Consider the following 19,566-nt stretch of genomic DNA (forward strand, 5'->3'; position numbering starts at 1 on the left):
CTTCAAATCTCAATGCGTCGCGGACTATGCCGTAGCGCGGACGAGTGCTACGCCGCCCGCCCTAGCACTGCTACGAATTAAATACTTCTGAGTATATTTGAGTGTAACTGTGGAAAGCCACTTTTCAAGGTAAGTGAACATTAACACTAATACTTTAATGGTACCTAACTAATTAACTATACTCTCAACAATCAAAGGTAACCAATAAAACACTGTGTTCTAAATGCTGTTTTCATATTGTTAAGGCGATTTTTGTCGTGACGTTTGAAAATTATAGGCTTCATTTTATTCATATTTCATTTTAACAAACACTATACAATCTTGTCCACTTGTCCTGACAAGCACTACGTATTGTATCATTATTTGAAGATTTATCTTTGTGTAGGTGTATTCATGTTTTCTGATAAGAAAATATTGTTGTGAAATGATTTATGACTTAATATATATTATAACCAACACTCTGTTTTGGGGAAAATTATTCTACGAATGGTAAGATCTCTTCTCATAACATTGAAGAAACAATTATACTTTAATAGAGTGAATACTATTATATTCATCGTTATATTTTAAATAAATCCAGTCTAGTACATCGTACAAACAGATCCGTTAGGCTAAATTTCCACGCGAATATTAAATACATTTTACAGGCAATCCCGTGAGTCGCAATTTTCCGTGTTTATATAAGAGATTGGTTCGCATCACTCGTTCACCTAACAGAGTTGGAAAAACATTGAATTTTATTTCATCATCTCTTTGATCGCACAGATAATAAAATTGTAAACCCGTATTTCCAAGAAATTCCAGAAATATTACACTTTATTCAACATTAAAATGTAAAAAATTATTTGAAATACTTAAAGTAATCCCGAAGGCTCAACCATGCTTTATTGCTCGACACGTCGTATTTGCAAACTTTACGACGTTTTTAACTTTATCTGCCGCCACTGTAGAGTTCATTAGACGATATATCACTCTCATATTGTAGAGTAAATTGCATCTCTTGCCCCGTAGAATTAATTTAAAAAGGTCGTTAATTTGAAAACGTTTAAATTGTTTAAAATAACATTCTAAGTTATATATTATATCGGACGAAATGTCAAAGGTTATTTGCTTAAAAGCAGCACTATGATAAAATAAAGCTTTAACGGGATTATAAGTGATGTTTCATAAAAATGTCCCACCCACGCAACCTTTTTTAAAAAACTACCTAAATAGAGTGCCAGTTATCTGTATATTTCAATAGCGGTTGTAAGCTCAAGGCTTTGTAAGCATCATTCTGTTCAACATTTTTCAGGAATGTTTCCGGGTGATGTGTGCTCATTCAAACATTTATTTTATTACGAAAATAAGGCTACTCGTTATACGCATGAGGTACAATGTTCTCTTAATTGAAACCTAATTCATCAACAATGTAAAAAAAAATGAAACGGTACTGAAAGGCACAAAGCCTTGTTCTTCTCAGACGGGTGCGTTCTTGAACATAACAACGCTTTTAAAGACGATAGTAAAATGAATGATTGATTTGACTTTGAAGATAAATTGAACGTAAAATCTTACTCCTATCATTCATAGTTACGGGTTACAAAGCTGGGTACTTTCGCGGTTTTGAAAGTAAACACGAATAAAAGGAGGCCAAGGTTTCAACCCCAGCCGATAACCCGACCCGAGGGTAAATACATTAATGTGCCTCCTGTCGGATTGTACTCTCCTGGTTCAAAGTACCGTGAAACATGATCCCTTTGTCCCCTTTGTTTGATAACACAACATAACCATGGATCCGACTGACGATCATAGAAAAATAGCTGTCGTTTTGAGCGTTAACAGATGCTGTGTTTCGCTTTGTTTTGCAAATGCGTAGGGTAATTGAATAATAATCTACAAATGAACATTCATCTATCAATAACGATGAAAAATTTCTGGTAAATTGGACTCGGCAAATCGACTAAGATTAACCTCAAATCATAAGATTAAATAGGAGCTTTATTTTTCTATTTGATGTTTCTTTAAGTGCGGCCTATAAAGTAGCTAGATGATAATACTTTATGTCTGTAGACAAGCTCTTATAACTCTTATCCATGAAGACAAAAATAAATTATTTCATTTTTGGCGACTTTCTCAATCCTTTAGCAAAATCTTATTGCTATATCACAATAAAATACAAAACTCGTAATACTAAACTTTCCACGAATTCATAGTGAATTTAAGGTTAAACTTTGTCTACAAAACAAAGTTTCTGTAACCTCTTCAATACAAAATAACAAATATTCAAACAAAATACATATATTGAAAATAGAAACCTTCACAATACACAGTACTAATTAATTATTGTCATTCCTAGCGATTCTCTACAAAGCTCTCCGATGTATTATTGTTGCGGTCGCTTTGTTCCAGTACATTTTGCTGATCAGTTGATTACTTGGATTACACACAAGTATATCTAATAAATATTATATCACATTTGAATGAGATACTTATATTATCGATCGTGGGTATTTTAGCTCATAGACTATTCATTTAATTAAATGTATTTCATAGGTTACATAACACAAATGATATGTTTAGATAGTTAAATCAATTTATACTATTGCCATAACGTATAAATAATTCTTAAAATAAACACAGTTCCTCTTTTGTAAATTTAAACTTCAATTTCAGCTTCCAACCTTTTAGTAAATTGTGTGAAAAGCTATTAAACCAGTGTGAAAACATTACACAATGTATCTACAATTTTAGTTTATGCTAGCTTTTGTAACTTACGAAAAGGCTTTGAGTTTTTTAAAGTTTAATTAATAGCTTTAGTTTTTTTCCCTTTCACGTTCACGTTCTTAGTCACGTTCTTCATTACTGAAGGTAGTGTTGGTGTTGCATAGCTTCTGCCATCGTCCCCTGTCTTCGTGCCTTTTCCTCTACCGGTCACCACAAGCTTCTCGAAGTTATCAGGATCTCTTCGTGCTATATGTCCAAAGAAGCTTAGGATCCGTTGGTAATACACTGAAGAAAGACGGGTTGTTACGGCTATACTTTGGAAAGCATATTATGGGATAATCGTTTGATTTCTCTTTAGGCTAATATTAGGAACTTAGGAACGTAACATATCGTATTATGACACAATCATAAGTGGGAATTTGTTTAAAACACATTTGAAAAATCTCACGTGAGATTGGGGGATGGGGGAGGGGGTTAAATAAAATCTCACGACATCTCACCAGGGGGGAGAGAGTCACAGAAAATTTAAAAAAACACCTCACGTTATTTATGGACGCCCCTTTAACAATTCTTTTTTTTAACTGATCAGCCCACTACCGAATATATGAAGCTCTGCATGAGTAGTGTTTATTCTGTTAAAATAAAAATTGTTAACAAATTTAATTGTAAATAAAAGAAATTAAAAATAAAAATATCTTGTTGACTACGAGAAGAATAGTAATAGTGTTATCTATAGCATAACGACTTTTAAATCACAGAAATATCAAATTTGTCGTCCCTTACTCATTCCCTAGGTTTAAAATCAACAATATCTTCCAAATTCCTTCTGCCAAAACCAACCTAGGAGTTCAGGCACCTCTCGTTCGAATTCTTCGCGAATTCAACAAATTGAACACAGCGTATCCAGAGCTGGATATATTCGGTAGTGGGCTGATCGGTTTTAGAGAAAGCATTGTGGGGTGCCTTTCTCAAACCTAATTTCGCTGTTTTGATGATAATTTTTCTTTTTTTTCTGCTCTAAGTGCCAACAAATTTCTATATTTTTTTTTATTTTATTGTGTGCTTTTACTATCGTATATGTTTTAATTGTAATTTTTATTTCTATTTAATTTTTTTTTTGTGAAACTTATGCTTACATTAATTGTCACACATTTTAGATGCGAGATTTTTTGTAAAATAATTAGTAATTTAAGTACTGTGTGTGATGTTATAAGCTTAATAACTAAAAAATAAAAATAAAAGTACTAAATGGTACAAACTACGATACAGCTCTAAGTAGTCGAAAGTGATTATGATTTTATGTTGGATATAGACGGACCAAAAGTTTAATAAAATAATAGAAAGTTTAATGTATATTTGGAAAATACATTGTAAAACATTTTTTTCTACATTTACCTACGTGTTCCTCACTTTTATTTAATTATGGAGGGGACGCTTAATTTCATTATCTACAAGCAACCGTACCGGAAGTCGGAAGCTTCTGAAGGCTTTGCCCCTCAATAAAGACATTAGAGCGTATGTACTAAATGTATGTGTGTTAGTATGTAATAAATTCATCGAATAATTATTGGAGTCAATACGATAAGAGTATAACTTTTAAACTTTTTGTCTGTATGTACTAATCCTCTAAAGCATCGCTTCTAAGTCGCGACCCTTGGGCATATCGAGTTTGTTTTAAAAGAGGGTCGGTCTGTTGAAAAATAATAAATACAAACTATATATAGGTACAAAATATTCGTTGAAAATAGCGCGCTATGTACATATTATTATAAGTTTCCAGTGATGGGGTCGCAAGACTGTTACTTAACTTTTTGGCTTTTTCGTGGGTCGTGACGTAAAAATGATTGAGAAACGATGTTCTAAAGTACTAAACGGAGTTCTTTACGGTTTGACATATATCCCTACTAGGATCAATAGCTCTGATCTGAATAAAAATATTATTCATGTTTTTAATTAATATTAAAAACTTTTTTTGTGCTTCGCGTCTAGCTGCTCTCGACACAAGAAATCTTAGTACACTGTCTCAGTTTATTGTACATCTTTCTTATTATGTGAAATAAAGTTTTTCTTTTTCTTTTAATATTTAATAAAATAAATTCAAATTTATTTAAATATCTGATTAAAATTATTTTCTTTAAATTTCATTTTCAATTTATACAATTCCAAGAACCTTTATCAATACACTCGAAAATTCAATAAGGCTTTGATTATTCAATATTCTGACGCCGATGGAGAACAATAATATTGGGTAACCCTAAACGAATCAGACATTCTGAATAAAAATCATAATCATGAAAATGAAATTCTTGTTCTTCACGTATTACGATATTGTTTTTAAGAAAAATGCAAAGCTTTTGGATAACCATTTATTTCAATCGAAACTAAATTTACATATTACGTATTAATTCCAGGGTTCAATGGATTGTGTAGTGTTAAGTATGGAAGAACATGCAAAACTTATCTAAATCAAATACATATGTCCAAGACGTATTTTAAAATTTGCTCCTATAAAATTAAAATCACATCTCATCACGGACCCTACGACGAATTGATTGTGAAATATCTCGATGGCTGACCATGCAGTCGTGGAAAGTTAAAACGATAATATTTGCTCATGTGCTTTCTAACATTGACACCAGGTCTAGAAAAAATAAAAGTAATGTAAAAGTATATACTGAACATTTCTTTTGACTTAAATAGTGACTGTGTAATTTATAAGCTCATTATAATGAATCTTTTTATTTTACAAACAGAAATTATTCGAAGTAGGCTCAAACTAAATTAATTCAAAGAATCAATCTAATTCGTTGATTTAATGAGAGACAGATAAAATAAAAGCAAATTCAATGTTACTAATAAGTCAAACGCTACCAATTGAATTATTTCTCAATTTTGATTCATGATTTGAGTAAAAATTTTGTTGAATTTGACATCCACTATTAATGTTTTTGACGACACGAATTCTATTTGAATGTTCGACAGTTTTCTTTTTAATTCACCAACGGTGCACTAGTCCATTGAAATGTTACAATTTGAGGGCCAAACTGAACATTTGCTAGAGGACGCAATTTTATTTATGGAATATGTAGGGGGGGTCAATACAAGCTGAAACCCAAGTTTGTGGGAATGTTTAGCAGGTAGAAAAGGTTACCATTTGGGGACAAATGAACGGCCTTCTACGACTATTAAATAAGTCTTCACAAATTTTTTGTGCGATGGATAGTTATAGATATAGTCAAAAACGTGTTTTCACCCCTTTTTCCAAGATGGCGGCCAGGGGACAAGGATTCCATACATTTTGCGTCACTATTAGTTTACGATAACTATGTAACGTATTATTCCTGTTATGGGTGTGTCCAACATTATACTTTGCTTAACAGATGTGCGAAAGCCGGTCTCGGGTACAACAGAACGATCTGTTGCTTCATGAAGCCGTCATCAAGAATGAGCCAGCTGCTGTTAGAGAGGCATTGCAGAGACCCGCAGATGTCAACTGTAGGAATAATGTAAGTCCTATTTTGAGATCATGTTTTATCAGGATGGAAAGGTACTGCATTGCGGCGTCGAAACGTAAAATCGCAATAAATAATAAAATTTAATTATCGCTCTTACGATGGTTTCCAAACATAAAGGAGTTCTTAATTACATTTTTATTTAACAGATAAAATGAACTCAGTAATTTATATCACAATCTATGGCAATTTACAAAAAAATATTTTGGTTAAATGGAATAATAATATCTACTACTTAGGGGTGTTTAATAAAAATTTATAATGAGTATAAAGCATTTTATCTTTTATTAAATAAAATTGTATTTATAATTATTTTTTTCCAAAGCTTTTTCAAGCAAGAAAATATTTTTCCTCATCTCTTAAAAACCGTGTACCGCAGCGACTACTACGTCATCATCTTCAAAATTATAGCCCCCGTGTTGTTCGTTAGTTAAAACAAATCTTTTGAATTAATATGATACTGACGGTCATAATTTATATATCAGCGCCAGCACTGTAACTTCAAATAGCATTTTTTTCAAAATTCTAAGGCCAGCAACGCACTCGCGAGACCTCGGGCATAGAGTGTCCATGAGCGGGCGGTATCACTTAAAATCAGATGAGCTTCATGCCCGTTCGCCCCCTATTCTATATAAAAAATATAGATAGATAGTTACATATAGATAGATAGATATGTACTAGCGCTTGTTGTAACCCCCACAAATTAATGTAAATTAGATCTGTTTTAATATAACTTTTTCGAAGTTCATGTAAAAATTGCGTTCGTTTAGAAACGTGTCACAAGATTCGACCTTCATTCAAAATGTAAGCTCAACCAGCCGTGCTTGAATTTTTTATCACCTCTGACTCCGGGTTATATTTACCATTCCAGATAGAATCTAACTCTCAAGAACACGCATAAAGTATTCAGAGATTGAAATAATGTTTTGGTAGCTGGGTTTTTATAGAAACATGTGATAAAGTCAGGTAGAATATATTTTAGATGGGTTAGGTTTTTTCTGTACGCGGATAGAGCTTCCCGTCGAATTTCCGAATCTCCTTAGGTCCTTCATGAAGCGTACCGGTTTCTAAAATGCCGGCAACGCACTCGGGAGTCTTAGGGCATTGTATCTGGTGAGCGCAAGCCCGATTGCCCTCCGTTTTTAAATGTTCAGTTTTATTTCAAGTACAAAAATATGCTAGGCAGTGTTGGCCAAGTGATAATCTCGTGCAGCTTCCATCCCTGAGGTCGTAGGTTCGAACCCTGGTTGCGCATCAATGACTTTCTGTTTATTTGCGCATTTAACATTCGCTTGAACAGTGCAGGAAAACATCGTGATCAAACCGATCGCTCTACTCCATGAAGTCGATGACTTGTGTCAGGCACAGAAGGCTGCTCATCTAGTTGTCTATTAGAAAATCAATTACTCACGAAACAGATACAGATAACATATGCTGCAAAATTGGTTCAAACAGGACAATATATAATTAGCAAGTAATAAAGTTTTTAACGAACTTTTACTATTTAATAGTGTACCTAAAGGCCTATTTACCAAGAGTGGCTTGACTTTAATGTTTCGATTTTCTATTTCTCTTTGATAATAGGTCAACCAGAAGTTTTCTTAAAGCGTTACAGAATCAATACTATAATTATGTTTCAGTATGGGCGGGCCCCGATACACTGGGCAGCGAGTAGAGGCAATGTGGAGATAATCAAATTACTGATCAACGCCAACTGCGATATTGAGGCTGTTGACAAGGTAATATTGAATATTCCGTGCTTATTCATATTGCGGCCATATTGAATAATCGGTAAATTTTACGTAGAATAAGGATTGGGGCCGTCAATATTGGCGAATATAGAACTAATTTAACAGGAGCACAGAGCCATGTCGAAGTAATGGATTCAGCGTGTGACCCCAGAGGTCGTAGGTTTAATCCTCGGCTGTGCAACAATTAACTTTCTTTCTATGTGCGCATTTAACATTCGCTTAAACGGTGAAGGAAAAACATCGTGAGGAAACCGGCTTGTCTTAGACCCAAAATGTCGACGGCGTGTGTCAGGCCTATTAGATTGACAAATGATCGTGAAACGGTTACAGATATCTGAGGCCCACACCTAAAAAAGTTAGTCTGTGCTTCTCTCTTCTCAGGTTGTAGAAAAGCAATTAATATTTGAAAATCCCCTTAATTGACCTTTATTTCATTTATTATTTGAATTATGTATTTCTGCTTAGTGTTTGTATCATTCTAGTTATGATTACGACTCCAAAAATAAAGAGATACCTTTATCGAATATTATCTCCTAGTAGAATTCTTTGGAAGTTTTATATATGAACAATTAAAGTTAAAAATAGTATGTAATCTATGGTTGTTGATTCGCAGTTTGGCATGCGACCATTGTTAATGGCAGCGTGGCATGGACACCTGGATGCTGTGCAAGTTCTAGTTCAAGCTGGGGCTTGTCTGGCAGCTACCAATAAGGTTTTATAATACCCTAGTAATTTTAAATTGTAATAACAGGCATTTAATAATTATATTTTTTTTTAGTTTTTGCGACATTATTCTTTATTAATTGTAATAATTTATTAATTATTAACTTTTCATTCATAAAAACTACATAAGTCTAATTGCACCGTTTTACGTAATGTACTGTCTCTCTTCAACACAGTGTCAATACAATTCGATAGAAAAAGACAAAAGAGTACTCTATTTAAGAGAGTGCCTAATTTAATCCTATTATGAAAAATAATGAATCACGTTTCTTAATAGGAAACCTGTAATGAAAGAGAAAGTTAAAAGGATCGTACTTAATTCATAAAACAATGTCTATGACATAAAGATAAGATCAAACATAAATTATATGGCTAATAAATATTTATTTCTGCACTTCATTTTGTGATTTTAATCGGTCTCTCGACAATTTAATGAGGCATTACATCCTTGAAAATATAATCCTTATCTCATATTACATAAAATATTGCGTTCATATAACGCTTGAGCGTTTAAATAATAGATTTCAAAGCGTTTAGAATTTTTTTCTTACTGTTTTTAGGCACGTAGGTCTTGAGTTCTAATCCCGGTGAAACATTTGTTTCTGGCACTGAAGACCGCTAAATGAACACGTATTTCGAAAACCCAAACGAATATCTAACATCTATCCAACTTTATCAGAAACAGAATGATCTTCTACAATGCGCGTGCGCTCGTGGTTCATACGACGTTGCCATGTTCGCGATTTCTATCGGCGCAAGAGTGCAAACCACCGATACAACGGGTGACGCGTCCCTTGCGCTTGCTTCTCGAGCCGGTTACACCAACGTGGTGGAGCTGTTGTTGGATAAAGGAGCTTATATTGATGCAATTAATAAGGTAAGTTTAGTTAGAGTGAGCATATTCTAACTCTAGTCGTAAAACCATTGAATTCGTATAGCCGTTATAAACATTGATAATAATTTATACGAGTTTTGGATATTTAGGCCGCTAACTCACCGGGATGCCATGGCGACGTCACTCACTTGGCGACAATTTGGAAGCGATGCCAGAGCCAAAGCCTCTAAAACCTTTCTGAGACCTTCTTTTTTTTCCCCTTCTGGAACTTTCGCCAAGTGAGTTACCTGCCATACATTTCAATACAAATTGTTTGGATACGTAGCCAGCGACGTCGCCACGGCCTTAAGCACAAAGCTTATTGGTGTATTAAAGCTAGTTATTCTTGACGTATTCGCTACCATGAAGAACAATGACATCGTTGACGACGCCAACATCGACTATTCCATAAAATAATAGGCTCAAGTGTCAAGCAAGGAATGGCGGACGACAGAACCCCAAGGTTTTTACTGAACTCACAACCTGGTGGCAATAGAAATCCCCGTAGACCGTGTGGGATAGTTTCGTATATGGCGTAGATTTGACTTGCGCAGACATACGGCAAAACATTTTTTTTCTAGTGATGTATCAAAATTGGTCATTATTTTTCATAAAAACGCAGCTTAACGTGAGGGGTATTTCCACCTTGATGCTTGGACATTGAACCTGTTAATATCTAATAATAAATTGTTAAATTACAGAAGCAAAAAAACAACGTAATCAAAAAAGTCAAAAATCATTTAATGATACTTATAGGTAACACGATGTACACTTATGAACGTCAAAAAAGAAATGTATATGAAATGCTTCTAATAGATATCTAAAGATTAAAACATAAATTTTGTCGAAACGGTATGTCAATATGATTATTACAATGAATTGGTCGTTAGTGAGCTCCATTCGCATAATATTCCCATAAAATGTCCGCTTACGAGTCAAATTAGGTCACACTAGGAAATCGTAGCAGTTGCGTTTCATGCTGATTTTATAAAACAAAATTTAATGCATGCAACTGGAGGCAAACGGGTTGGAGGCTGTTTAATTTAAGTTTAAAGAAGTTATTTTTCGTTAAAAACATACCTACATATTCTTACATGAGAAAAAATAATATTACAAACATAGAAAATATATCTATTTATTTTCCAAAATGAATATACATAGTAAGTTTAATATAAATTAGAAAGCGGATTTATGTACTTTTAGTCTTCAGCAGCAAAAAAGAGGATTTTTTTTTAAATGAAGAGGTAGAAAAAAAGCCATGTATTCTATTTTCTTTTCCTTCGGAGGTGTGGTGTCACCTCCACATATTCTATAGATCTGTATCTAGTATTTAAGGAACATTAACTCAATAATATAGAGACAGTATTATTAAAGCATTGTGTGATTACTCATCTCCCCGAACCATAGTACAATAATATCTTTTATATATGTATCTATAAATTGTGTTACAAAAACCGAAGAAGATTATAAATTCGACGTGAATTTTTTTAGTGGATATTCAAATACAGCTGGTGGTCAGATAAGGATGATTGAAGTGTCAGCCAATTAGCCTAAAATTATATCATATCATTATTTCATACTTTTTTGATAAATTCTGAAGTAGGTTTTATTTTTAAAAATTTATCAATGAAACATTCTGAACCTGATAAATAACATATTTTTATTAAATTAACATATAAATAAGCGTTTTAGTTAACTCAGCGTAAATGCTTGAATCTGTAAATATTCGTTACACTAAACAAATGAAGCATAATTTAACAGACATTTACCGTCTGACAAAGCTTGCTAGGTAAAACAACTAAATTACTTGCTTCATCAAATATCTTTACAATTTCTGCGTGTAATATTGTTTAAATTAAATCTCAAAGTCAGGAAATATTAAGTTAATTAATATTCTAATTGACAATGACTACGAGGATATATTGTATATTCTATTCAAGGTCAACCTACCAACGACAACAAAGAAGCTTTTTTCTAAGAAAAACAAAAAAAAAAGGTTTTCAGCCAGTTATCAAACCTATTAAATCAGGAACAGGTACGTACCTACTAAGTATACTTAACGACTTAAGAAATTCATGGTCTAAGGTTTTTAATGGATCGTAAATGTAGGGTAAATTGTGTTCTTGCCTTGCTTGATAGAATTATGTCAGCTTCCTTATTAGACAATATATTGCGTTCCTCTCTTAATTATAACTTAATGTTCGACTCAATCGAGTTATAAGACGTGAAATGTTTAAGTAATTTTAGGTTTTATTTGTTTATTTAATATTCAAATAGAAAGCTATAAATAGCGCTAACGTTCAGAATGAATAGGTACCATGTACGTAGTGGCCCGCGTGGTATCGAGTATTTTGGCAAAAATCACAACTCTTCAATATTTCATCTAACATATAACAAAACATAATGAATCCTGGCAATCGAAATCTATGACTGAAAACCATTTAAAAATCCGTTCGGTTTTTAAAGTTTATCGTGTTCATACAGATGCTACTAAGGGATATTTTAATTCAAAAGGGATTCATTTATAAAATCTAAGGATTTATATAAGAAAAAGGTTAACAATATAAGGAACAATGTAAACCGAGAAAGAAAATTTGTACGCTCGAGTTCCTAGTTTTCCAATAATGTCCGTTACACTCCTCGTCAGTTCTAATAATTACTCACCGAAATTCAATTCCATTCAATGGGCTAATTTCGTTCCAAAACATTTGAAGCATCAATATTCACGAACTCCATTTATTCGGGGTTGAGTTTATTTTTATATTATGTTAATCTGGCTGGCTATAAGCGAACACATTATTTTATCCTTAGGCACAATAATTGTATAATTTATTTTTCGTTTTACGTTTCCTTCACTTTTTTTTAATAATTAGGGAACATATAAAGGTCTTTGTTTAAATAGAAGAACAAGTAACTAAAAGTATTTGTTCTTTTGAAAAGCTATTAGAGCAAATATGTAGAAATATATCCTACTAATATTATAAACGCGAAAGTCTGTAAGTATGGATTGATGTTTGTTACTCTTTCATGTAAAAACTACAGAATGGATTTTAATGAGAGTTCACAATAATAAAGCATATACATCAAAACAACACATAGGCTACAATTTATAAAGATATTATGTGAATTGTCCAAAAAATCAAGTAAGTAGGAAAAATCTACCATCTACAACAAAAATTGATAATTTATTTCACTTGCACATTTGGTAGTAATAAATGGATTCCTAAATGAAAATAAATACTTTTATCGCTTTCGGTATTAAAAGGATAAAATATGTCTTTCACGCAACATCGTTTGAACAAATACCTACTATTTTAATCCTGCGCAGATAAAGTCGCGGGCACCAACGAGTAGTATTAAAGTAGTAACTATTAAGGCTGTTGTAATGTTTTCTCATTTTTGACTTCCTTGGTTAATATTATTGTTTTTTTTTTAGAATTTTTGCAAAACATTAATATAAAAAAAATACGACGATGTCTTTATTCTACGGAAATTGTTTTGTGCACAATGTTAGTAATACTCGTTTACCTAATATTACTGAAATAGAAAGCAACGATGATAAACATAGTTTTAGTTTAGATTTAATTCTACCAAATAATCATAAAAGTTAATACGACAGTTTAAAAACAAAGAGTGTTCATAATATTTCCCCGAAAAAAGTGGTAAGTACATAATATAATGTAGAAGTTGAAGCAAGAAGTAGACATGGGAAGAAATTGGCTGTGCCAAATATCAATCTGGAACTGTTTCGGAAAAACACCTTTTGTATGGCAATTAAAGTTTACAATAAATTACCAAAGCAATTAAAAGATCTTCCGTCTAGAGTCTTTAAAAAGCGACTTAGTGTATTACTTTTAGAAAAAATGTACTATTCAATAAATGATTATTTACGTGAAACACCGTAATTAATATAAAATTAATGATGTAATGTATATAGTACAATAGACTAGATAATATAAGAATTGACTTTGACTAATAATGTAAAATACCTTAAGACAAATTTGCGCGCCATCGTGTGTGGCAGAATATGCGAACGATTTACGATTGTATCACCTTAACATTTTGTACCATATTCTTGCAATAAATAAATTACTATTATTAATAAATTATGACGTTCTAGACATTCGTCAAAATTATCGTCGTAATGTGCGGTTACTGTGTCGTCCGTAATTCTGTTTTAACAGGGACACAATCTTAAAACGCTTTGGCCCTCAAGTCTAATTAGATAAATTACTCTAATGTTCATTTAGTTATTTTTAAACGATTTACATGAAATATATAAAAAACTATGTGTATATAGTCGAATAAGAAAAAAATAGCTTTCATCTGATATATATATATTTGTATATGTAATGTAATGCTCCGGGGCAAGCGACTACATATTATTTCTATCTATTTTTCATATTAGGCTGGTCGCACAGCACTTCACCTCGCGTGTGAGGGAGGTCACAGCAGCACTGCAGCTCTCCTGATAGCAAAAGGAGCCTCGCGCGAGGCTCGCGATAACTCCAGCAGAACTCCATTGCATATTGCAGCAGTCCATCGTCATACTGAACTGGTACAGACCCTATTGGAAAGCCAGTGTAACGTAGATGCTGTTGATAACGTGAGTATTTGTTTATTAATTTCACTAAAATATAAGAGTATGCTCCACCCTCAATGGCCGGCGACGCATCCACTAAAATGGGCTGCGATGTCTGCCATTTTTTGGCATCTCGTAGGCACGTCCCTATTCTATAAAAAAAGTTTTCTTATCCTCTAAGAATTCATTTAAGTTTCTTTGAAATTCAAAAGAAACAAAATTTAGTATAATTTCGTTGCAGAATGGTGTGACGGCGCTGCAAATGGCGTGTGCGCAGGGATGTCGAGGCATTGTAGAACACCTCCTTGAATTTGGAGCAGATGTGCATTTACAGAATAATGTAATTTTATTTTACAATAATTAGGAAGATTAATTTTGATTACGAAAGATAATGAATATCGTATGAAATAATGATATCAAAATCATATTTTCTTAAAATTGAAGATATTCTGCTTTTTTACCAATGATCTATTTGGATTAAGGTGGGATCATCAGCGCTGCATGCTGCGTGCGCGGCTGATGCGACAGACATTGTTGAGTTGTTGCTGGCTCGTGGGGCAGACCCGGCCCTCACTGACCAGGTGATTATAGTTAAGAAACATCTTGTTTTAAAAAAATATATGTATATACATATATTTATAATGAAATCAAATTAATTTCTATTCGGGGACCTATACGGTAGTTGTCGCTTGACGAATCGTATCATAAAAACTTAAATACTGCACAATTATGTTTCGTATGTATAAAATTAATAAAATATAGAATTAGGGGACACCCGGGTTTGAACCGGGGACCTCTCGATCTGCAGTCGAATGCTCTACCACTGAGCTATATCCCCGCTTACAAACAATATTGAAAAAAGACAAAAGTCTGTAATGTAATGATGTCACAATTTATAACTTGTTTTTGACTTTGAACTTTAATCGCTGGAGTTAAAGATTATTACAGAAAACTCACATTGTGAATAAGTGAAGCAGATAAGCGATTTATCAAACTAATATGTTAATAATAGATAAAACTAACACAACTTAATTACTTCGAAACACAAAAACTAGTCTATCTGCAATCGTCTTTTTACTTTATTTGAAAAATATCTAACTGTTTTAAGCTTGGTATTGTTAAGTAATGAATAGATTGCGAGCTTTATACATTTAAAGCCTCTATTCATACATTCTCTAATCCTCTGAGAATGCGCGAACGTGCTTTGTGAATCCTATACATAGCCATCATAATATGTTGTATCACATTTTCTGCATAATGCGCATAATCTACTTGCTCTTTATAGTTCTTAATTGAATATTTAACCTTTTTATCAATTTACCTACACCTCTTCCATAAACGGAAGAGACTTTATTATAGACATGTATTTATATTTTAATTTGCTGGGACAATATCCCAGCACGAATAATTGCTGTGTCAGTGTCTGGGGGTGGACTGCGAGGCGCAGTGGAGAGCTGTAGCACTGAGGCGCGCCGGCCCGTAATAACAATTAGTTATGTAAAACATTAAATTAATTTAATTTTATCAATTTTCTTTTTCTGAAATGGATTACTTGGCTTGCGATAAAATATATCGTGAAAATTTCAAAATCATGTTCGTCATTAAATGAATTCAAAGTGTCAAAAGTTGTCTGTTAGGATTTTTTTTCTATCGAGCGAAGTTATTTAAACGTGTATCGATCTTTCAAAATGGATACATGAACTACTCAACTCCACCATATATTTATTCCATTCGCCGTACTTCAAGAAACGATGACAAAATATGGAAAGAAACAATGTACTTTTTATTGAGTTTGGCGACCAGATAGGTCCTTAAACTGAGAAGTATATGCGCGGAACGTAAGAAAATTATTTTCGAAAGTTTTAATCATTTTATGACTTACGTTGGAAAAAAATACTGAAAGACTTTTACCAATATTCTTCTAAATTGTACTTAGTTGCAAATTAAAACCAGTACAATTATTATAACTCTTAAATAATTAGGAGGGCAAATAGACGGCCAAATCGCAGAGCGATCTAGGCAACCTCTGTATCACCTTGACCCGCCCATGGCCCGCTTCACAAGACATTTCCTTTTGAGAACTATGGAATCCACTCCCGGTGATCTTTCCAGGGAGATACGACCTCCAACTGTTTAAAGGAAAGCATAATCCTACTTCAAAGGCCGTCAAAGTGTTGTTTGATGATTTGCTATTTTAAAAGAGTACCGAGAGTTTTTTACGCCGGCTTTTTCTCTCGGCCTACACCCTCTGTCGATGAGTAGGGATGCCTGCGGTTTCAAATTTAATGACGTGGAATGAGTGATACCTGTATCATATGTTCCATAATAAACATATTTTATTTTTTAATGCACACATTAAAATGACAAAATTAAATTAATAATTTTTTTTTAATTTAATGGGCTGCGACGGATATATGAATATATAAAAAAGGACACGGGCCTTATGTTTGCTAACTGTATTATCTCAACCTTCAGCAATATCTAATATATAAAATTCTCGTGTCGCGGTGTTTGTGGTTAAACTCCTCCGAAACGGCTTGACCGATTCTCATGAAATATTGTGTGCGTATTGGGTATAACTGAGAATCGGACAACATCTATTTTTCATCCCCCTAAATGTTAAAGGTAGTCCACCCCTAATTTTTTTATTATTATAAATGATAAACATGGCAAAACGACGTTTGCCGGATCAGCTAGTAAATAATATCATTCACAGTTTTTCTATTCTCTTTCGGTTGACGTTGAGCCCAGTGATCCGACAACGTTTCAATAATTCATTCCCAGCTCAGTAAACATCGCACTTGAGCCTTGTACCTCATTATATTATTCATGTTCGTTTGTTTCAAGTTCGTTAACAATGTATGTACGGTAATTCCAAGATAATTGGGCCTCGCGATCTCTCCCACGTGAACTATGCAAACCTGTAAATATCAAATGAAATTAATTCTGCAATGACAGAAAATTTATATTTTTGTCTAGACAAAGAAACTGTTAGTTAGTTATTATAATTTTCTATAGATAGAAATATTTATTTATTTTAAAATAAAATTATTGTCTTTTAAATACGTGAAGTTTATCACTAAAGCGATGTAAATAATTAAAAACAGTTTCGCTACAACGTTTTTAGGTCTCAGATTACCTACTGTATTCTGTTTCGTGATTATTTGTCAATCTAACAGCCAAGTAGAATTTTTGGGTCCAAGGCATGCCGGTTTCCTCACCATGTTTTCCATCACCTAAAGTCCATTGGTGCACAGCTGGGGATCAAACCTACGACCTCAGGGATGAGGGTCGCACGATGAAGCCACTAGGCCAACTCTTAACGGTGGGGATAAATAGCATTTATATTAGCAACATTTGAATGTGTTACACGCGTTAAATAATTATAAAATGTAATGAATTACCGTTTATCTGATAAGGTGAGGTTTTGTTGTCTATAATTTACACCTCTATATTAAATTATTCATTGTTATTACAGCCTTACCGCAAATTATTAGTAGGTACCTAAACTTTGTACCACTCGAAAACAAAGTAGCTTATTGCAAGTTTAATTACCTAAAAGTTCGTGTTGTTCAGCCGCGGGCTTCACAGAATGTCGTGTAAGTTAATAATGATACAAGTCTTAAGAGTGTATGGTATTTTGCTATAAAGATGTTTTCTTACAATACAAGAATTTTAAATAAAACCGTAAAGCTTGGTAGTAGCAGCTATGATGAGCAGTCTACTTTAGCACATTTATTTTAAAAGTAGCCTCAAATATATATTTGCTTATTGTAATACTTAAAATCTCATTAAATTAATTTATATCGTTGTAATTTTTAGAAATAAACGAGATAAAACATTTCAGAGTTATTAAATAATAACTTTTATTCAGTTCTTCGTTGTAAGTAAAACAACATTGTCTTAGCCCATAATGCATATTTGTTCTTACTTTCACTGTCATGTCAGTTTTTGCCTTAGGAAAAAAAGCTATGGTTAAATATAATATACTAATATCTTTCATTGATATAAAATTTATTTTTTATTTGGATTCAGAAAAGCATTTATATACTTTAAAACAATTGTTATTTATTATTCAGAGCCTGTGACGGTTTAAAGCTCTTTAAAATTAATTATAACTTTGTACACACTTGCGCTGAAACTTGGAAGATACCTACTTTCCTCGGTTAAACGAAAAACTTTACTGATAGATGAAGTTAAAACTGGAAAATCTCGAAAAGCAAACAACCGCAACGGGTTGTGTTGAGCAATTTTTGACTAAATAACTAAAAACTAAGTAAAACATTTAATATTTTAAGTACAAGTTACTATTTATAACAGAAAGAAATGGACAGAATTTGAAAACAAGTAATCAATATTAATAAATATACAGGAATACCTACAGTCAGTACCTATTTGTCATTAATAATTTTTAACTAAATTGTAATTTTTATAAAACGCTTTGCTACATCTTATTAATAAACACGCTTAAATCCTCGGTCGTGTGACAGTAGTAGGTAAGTTAGCCGGAAGTATAAATGTGAAACTACCTATATGGAATGTAGAAATTCTTAAGTTATCAATCTCATCATGCCTTAAGCCTCTCTTATGTATTGTCTACCTTTTTCATTAACGCACACTAGAGTGTTGAAAACATTCCAAACAGGAATCAATGTTTGCTTGATTTCATTAGGACTTCCGCGGCGTTGCGTTAATTACGACAATTAAGTCGCGTAGGCAATTATGGGTTTATGAATATTTTAGAACGCTTATAATTAATGGATACAAGCTTACTGACGACGTCTACTTCCTGTAAAATAATTGGATTAATAATTAAATAGTAATTTAGTTTTTTATATAATAAATAAATTACATTAAATGGGTATCAGAAAGAGTTAAATACTGTTTACCATGTTTCAAAAGAAACACTGCATTCTTAGTTATGATAAATTTACCAAGCAGACTGTCCCAGCTCGCAACGCTGGATATTTAAAAATAAAATGTAACTATCTAAGGGAGCGTTCAAGTAACGAATTTTGGGAGGGGGGGTCATTTATTTTGTTACGGCGAGTTACACGGGGGGGGGGGGGGGGGGTCAATAATCTCCAAAAATTGCGTTACGTAATACTTGAACGCTCCCTAACCACACTAATGGTGGAATTTTATAAATCAGTCCTGTTGTTTTAGATAAACATACAAAAATCCGGTTTTTTCCTCTTTATTAATTATCAATCGTTTCAGTGGTCTCAATCACCACTAAGCGTTGCAGGCGGCGCTGCCGAGTCACCACCTGAAGGCTTTCGGCGCGCGGCTAGAGGTTCTTTCTCCGCAATATTAGGCCTACTGACTGCTACAGCCAATCTTGATCATCATCAGGTATATCAATTATTTAGTAAATTTAATATATGAAATAATGAAAATACACACGCATTATATTCT

At 33.1% G+C, this 19,566-nt stretch overlaps 1 protein-coding gene and 1 non-coding gene across 3 annotated transcripts in view; one reads left to right on the top strand and one right to left on the bottom strand.

Annotated features, from left to right (window-relative positions):
- LOC125050167 (ankyrin repeat domain-containing protein 29-like) overlaps positions 1-19,566 on the top strand; it is a 23,130-nt gene continuing 3,564 nt past the window's right edge. For both annotated transcript variants that reach the window (XM_047649805.1, XM_047649806.1), the window contains exons 1-9: positions 1-129; positions 6,087-6,212; positions 7,859-7,957; positions 8,583-8,681; positions 9,372-9,569; positions 13,975-14,172; positions 14,390-14,488; positions 14,631-14,729; positions 19,369-19,503. In XM_047649805.1, coding sequence (XP_047505761.1) covers positions 6,087-6,212; positions 7,859-7,957; positions 8,583-8,681; positions 9,372-9,569; positions 13,975-14,172; positions 14,390-14,488; positions 14,631-14,729; positions 19,369-19,503 — 1,053 coding nt within the window. In that variant the 5' untranslated portion in view covers positions 1-129. The remainder of the gene's footprint in view (positions 130-6,086; positions 6,213-7,858; positions 7,958-8,582; positions 8,682-9,371; positions 9,570-13,974; positions 14,173-14,389; positions 14,489-14,630; positions 14,730-19,368; positions 19,504-19,566) is intronic.
- On the bottom strand, positions 14,915-14,986 carry Trnac-gca. Its single transcript has one exon. It is a non-coding gene; the product is annotated as a tRNA-Cys (tRNA).

Source organism: Pieris napi, chromosome 6 (assembly GCF_905475465.1).
Source record: "Pieris napi chromosome 6, ilPieNapi1.2, whole genome shotgun sequence".
Lineage (NCBI taxonomy): Eukaryota > Metazoa > Arthropoda > Insecta > Lepidoptera > Pieridae > Pieris > Pieris napi.